Source organism: Cervus elaphus, chromosome 24 (genome assembly GCF_910594005.1).
Source record: "Cervus elaphus chromosome 24, mCerEla1.1, whole genome shotgun sequence".
NCBI lineage: Eukaryota > Metazoa > Chordata > Mammalia > Artiodactyla > Cervidae > Cervus > Cervus elaphus.
The window spans coordinates 13,598,396-13,615,266 of NC_057838.1; the positions used below are offsets into that span (position 1 = coordinate 13,598,396).

The 16,871-nt window shown below is 45.7% G+C and overlaps 1 protein-coding gene across 2 annotated transcripts in view; it reads right to left on the reverse strand.

Moving 5' to 3' along the window:
• The window catches only part of VOPP1 (VOPP1 WW domain binding protein), a 146,931-nt gene that overhangs the window by 22,209 nt on the left and 107,851 nt on the right, over positions 1 to 16,871 (reverse strand). For both annotated transcript variants that reach the window (XM_043885898.1, XM_043885899.1), the window contains exons 3-4: positions 6,239 to 6,316; positions 830 to 966 (exon numbers count right to left, since the gene is read on the reverse strand). In XM_043885898.1, coding sequence (XP_043741833.1) covers positions 830 to 966; positions 6,239 to 6,316 — 215 coding nt within the window. The remainder of the gene's footprint in view (positions 1 to 829; positions 967 to 6,238; positions 6,317 to 16,871) is intronic.

Genomic DNA, 16,871 nt, shown 5'->3' on the forward strand with positions numbered 1-16,871 from the left:
GACTAAGCTAATTATCATTTAGTAACATGATTAATGGGCTTCTCTGGTGGCTCAGGCAGTAAAGAATCTGCCTGCAATGCAGGAGACCCAGGTTCGATTCCTGGGTCAGGAAGAGTCCCTGGAAATCGACTCCAATATTCTTGCCTGGAGAATTCCATGGCCAGAGAAGTCTGGTGGGCTACATTCCATGGGGTTTGCAGAGTCAGACATGACTGAGCATGTCTAACTAACATGTTAGTTATGTTAGCATAACTAACACACACACACAAGGTGATTAATATTTAGTCCAGAAGCATTAAGAATGGCAAGAATATTACACTTTCTACATAAAAATTTATATGTGAAATAATTTTTGAGAAAAAAGAGAAAACAATGTGCATACATGAACCACAAATGCATGTATGTGTGCATGCTCAGTTGTGTCTGACTTTGCGGCCCCAAGGACTGTAGCCCATGAGGCTCCTCTGTCTACAGGATTCTCCAGACAAGAATACTGGAGTGGGCTGCTATTCCCTTCTCCAGGGGACCTTCCCAACCCAGGGATCTAGCTGATATCAACTGTGTCTCTTGTATTGCAGGCAGATTCTTTACCACTGAAACCTGGGAAGCCCCCATGAACTGCATAAATGTGCATAAAAGATGCACCAATAATAAGGTAAGAATATGAGGTGACAGACATATAATACAACAGACAATGAATTTCTTATGAAGGAATGAATGTGGCCTGAAGTTTTCTTTCAGCATAGTCCGTGGCGGGGCCCTGAGCAAATGCTTACAGAGGACATGTACACTGCAAGGAGGACAGACAAGGGCAGAGGGCTTGGCTGACCTGGAGTGGGGTTTTGGGGCTGCCTGGTGTAGGACACGTTGAAGGCCGGCTCCTCAATCAGCGGTGGTGGGTACATGCGCCTCCGGATGAAGAAGCCGGCTCCACAGCAGAAGAGCACACCCATCATCAGGAGGAACCTGGGTGAGAGCACAGGGTGAGGCCTGGGCACAGGCCCAGGTAGACGGCAGGGCTCCCCTGGCTGGTCCTACCTGGCCGCTGGCCCCAGGAATGGTCCCAGTGGAGGAACCAGGGAGACACCCAGCCAGCAGAGCTCTGGGAGCCCCTGGCTGGAGGCCACTAGCATGGAGAAGCTCTCAGAGTGAACATTTTGCCTCAAAAGCTCCAAATGACTATTGGCCTCAAAGGGTTGGTACAGTTTTTCCCTGTCCATGGTCCTGACCTCAACTCAACATTTAATCAAAACAGAAGATGCCTTTTCAATCCTGCTTGAAGACTACTGCTGGTTCTCACTGTCCTCATCCCCCCACCCCATCAGTTTTCTTTACTGTTAAAGCGAGAAGAGTAAGCATGGGATCCTTTCTAACAGTTTCCTCTCCTTTATTATATGAACATCTATAAAAAATTTTTGAAGTGCCCTTTCTAGAGCACATCTTAATTTTAGAGAAACTATAGGAATAGAGAAAATACTCATAATTCATTTTAAAAGCTGTTTTTAAATCTCTAGGTTCTGAGTATGGCTGGACCTTCTATTGTGACCCCACAGTCTAACGGACAAGAGCTGACTCCTTGAAGGATCAGATGTTTGTCGAAATCATCTGAGGATTCTCAGTGACTGTTGGATCACTGGCATTCGATAAAAAATGAACGAATGGCACTTCCCATCTCACTGCAGCATTCACCTAGTTTTTCTAGAAACAGGGGAAATCATTTTGAGCAGGTCCAAGTTGACTGTTCCACACAGACATAGCTGAGAAACTTGTCCATCTCTAAACGGACGTGAGATGGGACTCACAGAACCTGCCAGAACCTCACACAATACACACATTCTTGTGAAGGATGCACTCATAGCAGAGCTGGCCATGTCCTGGTCAAAGGCCCCTGTCCACACACGAATGTAATTTAAGGAAAGACTAGACAATAAAGGTTTTGAAAATATGAACACGATATTAAGAGCTAAGGCTGTTAATCAATAAGTATTTACCAGACACCATGGAACACTGAGAAGGAACCAAGATGAGGGGCACCAGACAGGAAATGATTCAGAAGAGGACTAAAACCGTGGCTTCCTAATCTTTCGTCTAATTCATTATTAATCCAACAAAATTTCTGAAGCACCTGCCAGGCTCCCAGCACCAGTCTTTGCATTACCTGCCAGGCTCCCAGCATCAGTCTTTGCATTATAAGGGGTAAGACAGGTGGGGCCTCATCCTCACTGAACTTGAGTTGTCATAGGAGAGGAGGACAGTAAGCAACAAAGTAACAAAATTATTTATTTACAAGTCTGATGGTGCCAGGAAAGAAGAGGAAGGGTGCAACACAGGTTGGAGGGAGGAATTCATATAACACACAGCCGTGTTCATCATTTCAAGGGTACAATTCAGTGCAACAAGAGGTTTAATGAGGGTATCTGCCAGACTAAGGGAGATCACAAAAGCTTCTTTTCCTTCAAGGCAATCTCTGAGCTGAATTCTGAATGATGGAAAGAGACAAACTGAAGGGAAGTGAAGATGTCTCTGGGTAGAAAGGAACTATATAGGTGCCCCAACAGGAAAAGTTGGGTGGGCGAGAGGCCTAAAGAGGACAGCTATGAGCTGCAGATGGGGAAGGGGTTAGAGGGGTGCAGTCCTGGGGAGCAGGAAAACCCCAAATAGTGCAAAACAAAGCCCCTACTCCCAAGTCGGAAGCTGGAATCTAAAATGGGCAACTTCGTCTGGACTCCATGATAGCCTTACATTCAACCCTGGGTCCAACTGTAAATATCTGAGCAGAAATGCAAGGCACACGGAGGTGACTGTGCATGAGGGTTTACACCCCTGCTCACTCCCAAAGGTCCAGGCTCCCTGTGTTGGACACGCAGAAACCATGAGAGTTCTTGGTCTCTTCCATGAGATAACCCAAAATGATAGTTTTGGCTTATCTGTCAACTGGAATGGGCTTCCCTGATGGCTCAGTTCGTGAAGAATCTGCCTGCAATGCAGGAGACCCCGGTTCAATTCAAATGGAATACACGTTTTCCGAGACAAATGTAAGTGACATGCACCTCACAGCGTGGACTGCTAGAGAACAAGTGGGTGCAAGCAAACAAGAGCACAGTTGCGGTAGCAGACCCACTCCTGGCTCCTGGAGCAGCCATCATCACATTGCTCCTTACCGAAACAGCAGTCGGAGAAGAGAGGGGCAGGGGAATGAACTTCTGGTAGCAAAGAGGAAAGGGGTGTCAAGGTAAGAAAAGCAATTCTCGAAGTTCTCTGTCATTGCTGAGCAGGTATGGGGAGCATTCCTGGGATTAAGAGAGGAAGTTTGTGCCTTTTCTATCATTAAAAGTAACCCGGCTTCTTCAATTCAGTTTGTTTTTGCAGTCTCTTCCTGCCCTCCTCCCCAGTGGTTTGCAGGTCTTAGGCAGCAGCAGAGCCTCCCTGGGCCCGAATGCCCCACTCTGCAAGCGCCCCACGGCAGGCAGCACTACCTGCCAGACTGCACTCTGTCCCAGTGTGCTTGCCAACTAGACACCGTTCCTACTCCTGGGGCCTGCATTAGACTACCCTAGGTAAGGATTACTTAAGATGTTAGAGCTGAATTCCAAACACATTCTCTGCCAAAACCTCTGTGCTATGCTAAGGAACCCCAAATCCTCCAAAGTCAAGTGGAGCCAGGTTGGAGAACAGCCCTCCATTCGCTCCATGCCCAGCTCCCTCCTCCCAACCTCCTACATCTCCCCTCAAACCTCCCCCCAACACCAGCTCCCCATCATCCCTCTCTCACCAGGTCCATTCTTAAGGTCCTGCCCCTGAAATGTGCAGGTCCCTTTTGCAAGGAGGGCCCTCTTCTCTGAGATCCAGACAGAAGCCATGCAGCTTTCCCCAACTTTTCTGCCATCAGAAGTTGCGTGCTTTGTTTCCAGAACATTGGCTTAAAACTCTCCATGTGTTTAGAGATCTGTTTCAGAAGCCCAGCTGCCATAGGGCCTCTCCATAGGACCCTGGTACATAACAGACACGTTACTGAGAGAAGGAGTGCATGGAGCGAAAACCAAGTGTCCTCAGACTTCAGCTGGGGCTTGCATCTCAAAGTGTTCTCTGGCTGTATCCCCGGTTTTGTTGTTGTTCATTTGCTCAACTGTGTCCCTATGGACTGCAGCATGACAGGCCTCCCTGTCCTGAAGGAAACAGTGAACTACCTCCCAGACTTTGCTCAAACTAATGTCCATTGAATTGGTGATGCCATTCAACCATACCATCCCTTGTCACCCCCTTCTCCTCCTGCCCTCAATCCTTCCCAGCATTAGGGTCTTTTCCAGCGAGCTGGCTCTTTGCATGAGGTGGCAAAAGTATTGGAGCTTTGGCCTTAGCATCAGTCCTTCCAATGAATATTCAGTGTTGACTTCCTTTATGATTGACTGATTTGATCTTCTTGCTGTCTAAGAGACTCTCAAGAGTCTTCTCCAGCACCACTCTTCGAAAGCATCAATTCTTCAGCACTCAGCTTTCTTTATGGTTCAACTCTCACATCTGTACATGACTACTGGAAAAACCATAGCTTTGATTATACAGACCTTTGTTGGCGAAGTGATGTCTCTGCTCTTTAATACACTGTCTAGGTTTGTCATAGCTTTTCTTCCAAGGAGCAAGCATCTTTTAATTTCATGGCTGCAGTCACCATCTGCAGTGATTTTGGAGCCCAAGAAAATAAAGTCTGTCACTGCTTCCATTGTTTCCCCATCTATTTGCCATGAAGTGATAGGAGCAGATGTCAAGATCTTTGTTTTCTGAATGCTGAGTTTCAAGCCAGCATTTTCCCTGGTTTAGAAGCTGGTATCAGAATCTCAACCCAAAGAACTAGACCAAACCTTCTGGCATCTGGCATCCCGAGCTTGGAGACCTGCCCTCCTTTCACGGCGCTCATGAGATGCCTCTGTGTAGGGACCCACTGGCTTGCTGAGGTGCCCTGACCCTGACAAGGGACACGGGCCAACAACCTGGAAGCACCAGCTACCAGTTCAGAGGACGTTTCCAGGAAAGGTCAACAGAAGCTGCTCTGGCAGCCAGGCCCACAGAGTTCTCCTGGACTCTCAACTTTGCCTTCTTTCTAATCACATAAGACCTAAACTTTGACAAGTTTTCTCCTCTTGGGAGCACTTCCAGAGCCTCATCATCATTTGTCTGGTGCTCCAGGCCAATGTGAAGCACTGTTGATCCCTTACGGGACCCTTAGCCACAAGTTCTGAGGGAACACGTGGGTGAAGCCAGGCAAAGCTCTGAAATGCCAGAGCTGCTTACATTCCAAAAGTCTCAGGCTAAAAGATTTCTCCTGCTATTACAGTTTGAGGTGCTCGCAGCTAGGAGGTGGGGAGAGGCTAGTGACAGCCTGGCACCGTTCAGGGCCCCATGTGACAGGTGAGTCCAGCCCCCAGACGGCCAAGGTCCAGCAAGGAGGCAGTGATGGTGAAAATGAAGAGGCTCTCCCGTGACAGAAAGCACGGCATGTGGTGTCCTCGATGGTGCTGGTTTCCATAACCAAACATTAGGAACAGTCGTCAGGAGGCCAATAGCAAAATCTCACAAAAAAGCCAAGTGGCTCCTGCCATGGGGTCAGCAAAGGCCTGTCTTCAGACATTCCTTATGTCCAAAGGCATTCCTTACAGGCATCCTCTGAGGACAGCAACTCACAGGAGGTTCCTCTCCTTACTGGAAACTCTGCACCATCCTTCAGGACTCTGTCAGCTTTATCCCTTATTCTCTCCTGAGCTACAGTCTTACAGATGCTGGACAGCTCTTTCAAGTTCCTCCAGTAGAGCTGGAAGATGGATAAGGAAGCAGGCTGTCTTGAAAGTTAGGACTCAGCTGACACAATGTGAATATGGAAGATTCCAGGCAGCAGAAACCTTATAGCAAGATCTGCTGATTCTCTGATTAAGACAGGCAGCCTCAATCCATTTCAGACATTGGTGGAGGAGCTGCTGAAGGATGAAGCTGCTGTGCAGTCCAGCTTCCCAAAGAATAACTCTTCTTTCCCAGCCACAAGCCTGAGGAAACGGGGATGAGCTTTCTGCAAACTCTGTGAGCAGAAGCACTTGAAACAAAGCCAGCCCAAACATACCTGCTTTCTTGATAGGCCACCCGGAGACCACGACCTCCGGTGGAGGCGGCGTCACCTTGGCTGTGACAGACTGACTGGGCAGAGCCCTGGGGAAGGGGGGAGCACCCGAGACCTGGAAGAGTCGTGACCTACCAAAAGTACCACAGCCTCTGTATCGAGAGGGCCCGCACACAGCATCTGGAGCCACAGCAGTCCTCGTAGGGGCGGCATCTGTGGGAGAGAGGGCACAGGCTGTCAGCTTCCCGCAGGAGAAGGGCTGGGCCAACTGGGGGGTCCAGGCAGATCTCAGGGTGAAGGACACAACTGCCACCGCCGCATTTTATGAAACTAGCAGAGCTGTGGCGGCCCAAACAGAAGGCACTGAGAGGGGACAGTGTCATCCAAAGCATCTGTTTGCTACACATCCCCGTGGGCAGAATCACAGTGGTTTCCTTCTGCGGAGGCCCTGTGACTGGATGAGGAAAGACCTGCGTGAAACCAGAGGGGAGCATCGCAGGCTGCAGGCGCTGGGCAGTGCTGTCCACGTCAGAAGACGGGCACCTGCATCAACAAGGCCAGCGAGCTTAAGTGCAGAGGTGATGAAGCGGGACAAGTTCTGCGGTTTAGTCCTGGTCTTGCCACTTAGCAGCTGCAAGACTGCTAGCAAGTTACTCAACATCTACGAGCCTCAGTTTCCCCGTAAGCAAAAGGCGAGGGAGGGCAGGGCCTCCTGACAGCACTGCCTTGAGTCTGAAGGCCTCACCCTCACCTAAACTGCTGACGAGGGCCACGGCTGCTCACACCTGTCCTGCCCCCTCGATGCCGCACTCATGTTGCTCAGTGCCCTTCCTCTCTGAGCAAGGCCCTCACTCTCCAAGGACAGGCCCAGTGCAGGGCCAAGGTTCCCAGGGGTCAGCCTGGACTCCTCCAACATCCTCACTCTTCCCCAGCCCCGCTTTCTCTAAGAAAAGAGAGAAGCTATGAAAGCTTCTGCATTTGGGCTTTTACAGACACACTTTCAGCAACTTCAGTCCAAGTGGTAGTGGGTTGGGTGTGTGTTGAGGGGTAAGGCTGTTTCTCAATAATATTAAATGATCACAGAATTAGGATCTATCAAGTTCCTGCCAATTTTCTTCTTAAAAAAAAGAGTAGTTGGGAGAAATACACAGTTTGATCCAAGACTTTGGACACTGAATTTTCAGGTAATTCCAGTACAAATTGATTTGTTTTATGTAGAAGAACATGTAGAAAATAGCTCCCTATAAAATATTAGCTAAGATGGAGCATTATGAGTTATAATGGAACTCCACACATCTGAGCTCTAGTGCTGCTTCTCCCTGTCTGGCTCCTGGGGCCTCGAGCTCTTTAAACACTCAGCACCCAATCACTGCTATATCCTTTGTCATTTCGAGGACAAACTGGGCAGAGAGACCCCCACCAAACCACTGCCATCTCACACACACCCATATGCCCATTCCTCCTATAGTCCACGAACATGAACTTTTGTCTACTGGCTGAAATTCTTGATTTTGATGGGATGCTCCTATATGCTGGAGCATAAGCTAAAATCTGCCTAGCTTGTTTTACGCAACCAACAGCTAGTAGAGCACCAAAATGTGTGCTAAAAAGCACGACCAGTTCTCACAACCCAAGCATCCGCAACAGTCACCGAGCTGCCACTCTGAACTCAGCCTGTGCTGCATCTGGGGGGAGCCATAAAACCCTAACAGAGAGACATGCAGAAGCTTTCTTTCTAGAAGGAGGGGACAAACAACAGGCACGAAAAACATGAATGGGGTTAGATGGCAGTAAGTTCCACACGGTGAGAACTAAAGTAGAAGCCGGCAGGTTGAAAGCAGTGGGGAAGGAGTGGTGGGTGATACAACGTCAAACCAGGTATTCAAGGATGACTCAGTGACAGGCTGACATCTGAACACAGACCAGGCAGACATCCAGCCTGGCTGCGAACAGCACAAGGGCCTCAGGGCTCGGAGAGGATCCTGGCCCCAGGGCTGCCAGCCCTCCAGCTGCAGTGTGGAGAGGAGGCTGAGCAGAGCGTGGAAGACAAAAGGGAACGCGGGGGCAGGGCAGCCAGGGACCAGGCCAGCGTTGCACCGGCCCTGCACGGACAGCATCATCTGCTGACACCACACACAGCGCCATCCAGTGACTCCTTGGGTGTGTGTGTGTGTGTGGTGTGTGTGTGGTGTGTGTGTGTGTCCATCATCTGCTGACACCACACACGGTGCCATCCACAGTGACTCCTTGGGGTTGTGTGTGTGTGTGTGTGTCCATCATCTGATGACACCACACACAGCACCATCCAGTGACTCCTTGGGGGTGTGTGTGTGTGTCCATCATCTGCTGACACCACACACAGCGCCATCCACAGTGACTCCCTGGGGTGTGTGTGTGTGTGTGTGTGTGTGTGGTGTGTGTGTGTGGTGTGTGTGTGTGCACCATCCACAGTGACTCCTTGGGGTGTGTGTGTGTGGTGTGTGTGTATGGGTGTGTGTGTATATGTGTGTGTGTGTGTAGGGTGGCGCACTCAAGGGAGATAAAGGGCTTCTGCCTTCCAGAGTATGTGGAGTTCAGACAACTAATAGTAAACACAAAGAGATGGGACTGTTTCTGACCACAAATTTGCAAAGACAAGAGTCCTGAGCAACTAAGTTAGATCCGAAGATAAATGTGATGATGTGGTAGAGAGAGTTCAAAGACAGCCCCAAGATGCCGCCCCCCCCTAGAGTGCACGGACTGCATGACCTCCTCCCCTGAGTGTGGCAGGTCCTGTGACTATGATGGGATGGTCACTCCCATGATTATGAAACATTACATAAGGTGGTATGTTATATAAGACAGCAGTAGCAGACCAGGGGGCCCTCTGTGGCTTTGAAAAAGAGAGCTAGGACTAAGGGTGGTCTCCAAGAGTTGAATGCGACCCCCAGCCGACCAGCAAGGAAACTGGGACTTCAGTCCTACAATATGAACCCTGTCAACAACTGAATGAATTTACAAGAGGACCCAAGCTCCAAAGAGAGCACAACCCAGCCACCCCTTGGTTTCAGCTTTGTGATACCCAGAGCAAAGGACACACCAATGCTGCATCCAGACTTGTGATCTATAGGAACTGTAAGACAATAAGCACAAATGGTTTCAATCTGCGCACTCAGCAGTGACTTACGACTGAGCAATAGAGAACTTACACAAACGAGAACAAAGGTTATACGCTTTGGTCATGTCTTACATTCGAGATGCCAGGTCTGTACTTCACAACTGTCTTATTTAACATGCAAGTTAAATATTATCAACTCCATGTTTGAAATAAGCTCAGGTAACAAGGTGCTGGGGATGTCACACCTCCTCTCAGCCCAGGCCACTGTCTGCTGAAGCCAAGAAAGGATTTGGCAAATATTTCAGGAAGGTGTTTTGCACAGACACTGCCTCTGCAGTGACACTGAGCCTTTTGTCACCAAAGGGCTACCTTCTTGGATGCCCCTTGATTTTCCTACTCCTCTGCTTGGACCAAGTCATCACCACGATGGTGTGTCGTGATCATGCTCATGAACAGTGACTGTGTAAGACTCCACAACCATTTACTCACGCAAATAAACCAACTGGAAAGGCCTGAGAGGCAAGGCAGTGGCAGGATGCCTAAGAAAGTAAAAGGGGTTGAGAAGGTATAGAGGGGAAGGCAAAGTTTAATATGGCACAGATTAAGGCTGAAAGTTTCCCAAAGAGCAAACCAAGCCCAGAAGAAACAGGAGGCAAAGGTGGAAATTCAGCAGATGGTAACAGACAAGGTGAAGGAAGCAGACTCCTTGGGCAAGTGGCGGGAGATCCCTGTGATGGAGTTACAAACAGAAATTCAGCAACCACTCTTTAATAATACCTGAGGGGGTGCGTGCTTTAATGTGGAACTGCATATTGACCAAAGTGCCTGTACCATTCCATGCCAAGAACTCTCTACAATCAGCAGATAATGTAATCATAGAGACAGAACTAACACAGGAAGATGAGACACTGGGTAAAAGTGAAGTGCTGATTTGGAAAGAACTACCAAAGTTCCCACAATATGATACAACAGAACAGTGTTTTCAGATATTGTGACCCACTAGTGGATTACGAAATCAAGTTATTGGGTTGTAACATCATGTATTTTACAAAGGTAAAGCTCAATTTTTTAAAAATCAGAGGGCATCCCACAAAAGGAATGCTTTGTGAAACTTAGGTTATGGTCACATACAGCCGCATAGATACACACATTGCTTCAAACCTACTGTTGTGGAAGCCCCAGGTCAAAAGTGAACAGGTTTGTTTCTGTTGTGTCCAGAAGGGATTCTTTCATCCTCCTGGTAGGTGCTGGGCAGCTGCAGGCCCAAGTCTCCTGACTAGGAGATCACTTCCTGCTGTTAATGGTGCGGGGCTAAGTCTGGTCCCCTATGACATCTGTCTGGGTGACACTGACGCTGCTCCTAATTCTACTTGATGTCCTGAAATGATCACATTCTAGAACTCCCGTGGAGAGTTCTGTCAGGTCGAGATACCCCTGCTCATCTGGCCTACTATGGACAACCTCTGAATGAGTGTGGGCGGTGGCTGCCCAGGATGGAGAACACAGACAGCAGACACCTGCAGCTTAGGAGCAGGGAGACTGTGATCTTCCAAGCTCAGAACACCTTCTTTCCCACTGTTCTACCACCTTAACCATCAAGACGTTTCCCACAGAATTAGCTTGACTCCTGACTATAACTAGAGCTGCCCAGCTCTGGGCACAGTGAGGGCTGAAGGGTAACCTGTCTGGTGACCATGACTTGGTACAAAGGAGGAAAGCAGATATGAGAATAAAAATTTAGGAGGGAAAAAGATGGCAGAGGAGTAGGTGGACGTGGAGTACATCTCTCTCCACGGATACATCAGGAACACACCTTCAGACACAGAAGTGCATGCAGAACACCAGCGGAGAGTGGACAGGAGGACCTGACCAGTGGAAAAGAATATATAGAACCACTCAAAACTCGGAGGGACGAAGGAACTAGGGGGACAAACAGGACTGTTAGTAGGACTGGACCTGCCCACAGTGGGTAGGGGAATTGAAGCAGGGGGTCCGATCCCTACAGTGGGGCAACTGTCTGAGTCACAGGAGAAACATTTAAGGTTGAGGGTGAAACAGCTGATCTGTGGCAGCCTAAATGGAATGAGAATCAGACAGTCCTTGCTGCAGCCATACATACCCTGGACAGGAATGCTGATCTCCTGGAAGTGCAGCACTGGGAGCTGGAGTTTAGGGAATGTGGAGCAATCCCAGGGCAAGGCCTGCTGTTGACTGCAGACAGATGGATCAAGGGGATGCGAGGAAGGAGATCGTGGTGGGAAATGCTGGTGGAGGAAGGCCAGGCAGCCATGAAAGCAAGGCAATACTGCTGAGTCACACCATAGTCTCTCTCTTCCCACAGGCCAGCATCAGCAGCTGAACAATAGAGAGGCTGGCCCATCAAATGCCTGATGCACTGAATCAGACTAGGATACCAGCCAGCGTGCTTCTTTCAGTGACGGATGCCCTGAACTCCAGAGTAGGACCCCACCCAGGCTGCCCCTTTAACTGCCTGACGCACCCAAGCAACAGAGAAGGACCTCTAAGTGCCTGAAGGGGCGGAGCTATGGAGACAGACTGGCCACGGAGGCCTTCTGATCGCCAGCTACAAGAGGCTCAAAAAAAGACTGACAGGGCCATGACTCCTGCAGCGGAGGCAGTCCGTGTCCCTGCACACTTGGCGCCGCCAGGGTCCCCGCAAGCCAAGCAGCTGCACCACCTCCACGCCTGGCCCTCACTGGGGCAGACCCTAGTCCTCCAGGGCAGCCTCAGGAGCAAACCCCAATGGTCGACTCTCATGGAGAGGTGGAAATAAAACCACAATTGAAACCCAGGGGCAGTGTGGCTAAGGAAGAAGACCCAAAAGACCATCTGTACAAGCTGCAGATTAAAACCACGTGATCAACTAAGCAGACCCTGCGTCCATGGAATAGATAAAAGGCCATTGAGAGCTCCCACAAAAGAAAACGCTCTAGCTCTGATAGCTGTGGACACTGGAGGCAAGAACACACAGGAGCAGGACCAGATTCGAATCTGAGCTGCCCCCACAGCAGGTCCAGAGACCAGCACAGAGTTGGAGGGCATCCTAGGGAGGTGAGTGAGGGAAAGGACTCTGAGAGCAGTGACTCAAGAAAAACATTTATTATTCTTATTTTGACTTGTTCTGTAGATGCTGTTGGATTTTTTCCTCCTTTTTCCCTCCTCTGTTGTAGTTGTCAATTTTATTGGCAAGAAATCCAACTAAGCTTTTGAGCTTTTTTTCTCAGTCATATTTTTTATTGTTGTCATAAACCTCTGCCGCTTAGTTGGGCTTTTGCAGTTCTGTGGAGTTTCCTCTTTTCTTTTCTTTTAATTTTTTAAACCTATTATTATTTTTTCTACATTTATTTCTTTGTTTGCTTTCCCTACTGTTCTTTTCCCCTTGAAGTTAATCTTTAACATACATAAGTCTTCTTTATCTACCTCTAACTCTGCATACCTATTCTTTCTTTACTTTCTCTGCTTTCCTGTCAACATATTTGCTAGTTTTATTTTCATTGCTTTATCCCCCAATTGACACCTTGCTTTAGTTTTCTATTTCAGTTTGTGCTTTAATTAGTTTTGTTCTGGTAGATATAATTTTTTTGTTTCTTTTGTTCACTGGGTCAATCTACTGTACTTTATTTTTGTTGGACTGTTTTGATTTTGCTTGTGGGTGTATATGTATATGTGTATATTCAGTCACATTTTCTAATGTTGTTATAAACCTCTGCCTCTACACTGGGCTTTTGCAGTTCTGTGGAGTTTTACTTTTTTCTTTATTCTTTTGGTTTTTTTCTTTTCTCTTAGAATTTTAATTTTTTAAAATCTACTGTATTTTTCTACATTTATTCTTTTGTTTGCCTTTCCTACTGTTCTTTTCCAGTTTCAGTTAATCTTTAATGTATATAAATCTTCTTCATCTACCTCTGTTTAACTTTACATATCTATTTTTTTTTCCTTTCTTTATTTTCTTTCCTCTCAACATATTTGTTAGTTTTGTTTTCATTGCTTTATTCCCAACTTGGCACCTTGCTTTAGTTTTGTTTTCCAGTTTGTGCTTAAGTTAGTTTTTTTCTTAACTGGTCAACGTAATGTTTCATTTCCTTTGTTCGCCAGGTCAGTCTACTGTACTTTATTTCTGTTGGACTGCTTTCACTTTGCTCATGGGTGTATATGTATATTCCATTATTTTAATTATTATTTGCCTGATTTTGTAACTGCTGTTTGTCTGGGGTTCATTTTTGCTTTCTCATTTTGGGGTATTTGCTTTAACCTCACTTAATGCCATAACAAACCACTTGTGAAATCTTCGTTCCTGACCAGAGATCAAGCCCTGAGCCTTTGGAGTGGGAGCACTGACTCCAAGACCGTAAACTACCAGAGAACTAACCTCAGTCGCTCAGTCGTGTCCGACTCTTTGTGACCCCATGAATCGCAGCACACCAGGCCTCCCTGTCCATTACCAACTCCCAGAGTTTACCCAAACTCATGTCCATCGAGTTGGTGATGCCATCCAGCCATCTCATTCTCTGTCGTCCCCTTCTCCTCCTGCCCCCAACCCCTCCCAGCATCAGCATCTTTTCCAGTGAGTCAATTCTTTGCATGAGGTGGCCAATGTATTGGAGTTTCAGCTTCAGCATCAGTCCTTCCAATGAATATTCAGGACTGATCTCTTTAGGATGGACTGGTTGGATCTCCTTGCAGTCCAAGGGACTCTCAAGAGTCTTCTCCAACACCACAGTTCAAAAGCATCAATTCTTTGGCACTCAGCTTTCTTCACAGTCCAACTCTCACATCCATACATGACCACTGGAAAAACCATAGCCTTGACTAGATGGACCTTTGTTGGCAAAGTAATGTCTTTGCTTTTTAATATGCTATCTAGGTTGGTCATAACTTTCCTCCCAAGGAGTAAGCGTCTTTTAATTTCATGGCTGCAATCACCATTAGCAGTGATTTTGGAGCCCCCCCAAAATAGTCTGACACTGATTCCATTGTTTCCCCATCTATTTGCCATGAAGTGATGGGACCAGATGCCATGATCTTAGTTTTCTGAATGTTGAGCTTTAAGCCAACTTTTTCGCTCTCCTCTTTCACTTTCATCAAGAGGCTTTTTAGTTCCTCTTCACTTTCTGCCATAAGGGTGGTGTCATCTGCATATCTGAGGTTATTGATATTTCTCCCGGCAATCTTGATTCCAGTTTGTGCTTCTTCCAGCCCAGCATTTCTTCAGCCCAGCGTACTCTGCATATAAGTTACATAAGCAGGGTGACAATATACAGCCTTGACGTACTCCTTTTCCTATTTGGAACCAGTCTGTTGTTCCATGTCTAGTTTTTACATCAATAATTACTTTAAATGTAAATGGATTAAATGCTTCAACCCAAAGACACAGACTGGCTGAATGGATACAAAAACAAGACCCATATATGTGTTGTCTAAAGAAACCCATTCCAGACCTCAAGACACATATAGACTGAAAGTGAGAGGATGGAAAAATTCCATGCAAATGGGAAGCAAAAGAAAGCTGGAGTAGCAATCCTCATATCAGCAAAAGTAGGCCTTAATGTAAAGAAGATTACAAGACATAAGGAAAGACACTACATAATGATCAAGGGATCAATTCATGAGGAAGATGTAACAATTGTAAATATCTATGCACCCAACATAGGAGCACCTCAATACAGAAGACAAACAGTAACAGACATAAAAGGAGAAATTGACAGTAACACAATAATAGTAGGAGACTTTAACACCTCACTCACACCAAGGACAGATCATCAAAATAGAAAATTAATAAGGAAACACAAGTCTTAAATGATGAGTTGGATCTCCTTGATATCTTCAGGACATTCTATCCAAATAAGGAAGAATACACCTTCTTCTCATGGAAGAAGCACACATGGAACATTCTCCAGGATAGATCACGTCTTGGTTCTCAAGTCAAATCTCAGTAAATTTAAGGAAATTAAAATCACAATCAAGCATCTTCTCTGACCATAATGCTGTGAGACTAGATATCAATTACAAGAAAAAAAAGACTATAAGAAACACTACACATGGAGACTAAGCAACACGTTTCTGAATAATCAAAATGTTACTGAAGAAATCAAAAGGGAAATAAAAAAATTTCTAGAAAAATATGCCAATGAAAACATGATAACTCAACACCTATCGGATGCAGCAAAAGCAGTTCTAAGAGGGAACTTTATAGCAGCACAATCCTACTTCAAAAAACAAGAAAAACATTAAAACAGACAACCTAAGTTTACACCTAAAACAACTGGAAAAAGAAGAATAACAAAACCCCAAAATTAGCAGTAGAAAAGAAATCATGAAGATTTGAGCAGAAATAAGTGAAAAAGAAATGAAAGACACAATAGTAAATATTAATACAACTAAAAGCCAGTTCTTTGAGAAGATAAAATTGACACACCTTTAGCCAGACTCATCAAAAAAAGAGAGAGAAGAATCAAGTCAACAAAATTAGAATTGAAAAAGGAGAAGTTACAATAGACAGTGCAGAAATACAAAGGAGTATAAGAGACTATTATGAACAACTATATGGCAATAAAACAGATAACCTGGAAGAAATGGACAGATTCTTAGAAAAGTTCAATCTTCCAAGACTGAACCAGGAAGAAACAGAAATTATGAACAAACCAATTACAAGCATTGAAATTGAAACTGTGATCAAAAATCTCCAAAGAAACAAAAGACTAGGACCAGATGACTTCACAGGAGAATTCTATCAAACATTCAGAGAAGAGCTAATGCCTATCCTTCTAAAATTCTTCCAAAAAATTGCAGAGGAAGGAGCACTTCCAAATTTGTTCCATGAGACCACCATCACTCTGATACCAAAAGCAGACAAAGACAACAGAGAAAAAGAAAACTACAGGCCAATATCACTGATGAACATAGATGCAAAAGTCCTCAACAAAATTTTAGCAAATAGAATTCAGTAACACATCAAAAAGCTCATACACCATGATCAAGTTGGGTTTATTCCAGGAATGCAATGATTCTTCAATATACACAAATCAATCAATGTGATACATCATATTAACAAATTGAAAGATAAAAACCATATGATGATCTCAATAGATGCAGAAAAAGCCTTTGACAAAATTCAGCACCTATTTATGCTTAAAATTCTTCAAAAAATGGGCATAGAAGGAACCTACCTCAACACAGTAAAGACCCTATATGATAAGCCTACAGAAAACATTATTGTCAATGATGAAAAACTGAAAGCATTCCCGCTGAGATCAGGAACAAGACAAGGGTGTCCACTTTCACCACTAATATTCAATATAGCTTGGGAAGTCCTAGCTACAGCAATCAGAGAAGAAAAAGAAATAAAAGGAATCCAAATAGGAAAAGAAGCAAAGCTCTCACTGTTTGCAGATGACGTGATACTGTACACAGAAAACCCTAAAGATAGTATCAGAAAATTACTAGAGCTAATCAGTGAATTTAGCAAAGTTGCAGGATACAAAATCAATACACAGAAATCACTTGCATTTCTATATACTAACAATGAAAAATCAGAAAGAGAAATTAAGGGATCAATCTCATTCACCATTGCAACAAAAAGAATTAAATATCTAGGGATAAACTTACCTAAGGAGACAAAAGAATTGTACACAGAAAATTATAAGACAATAA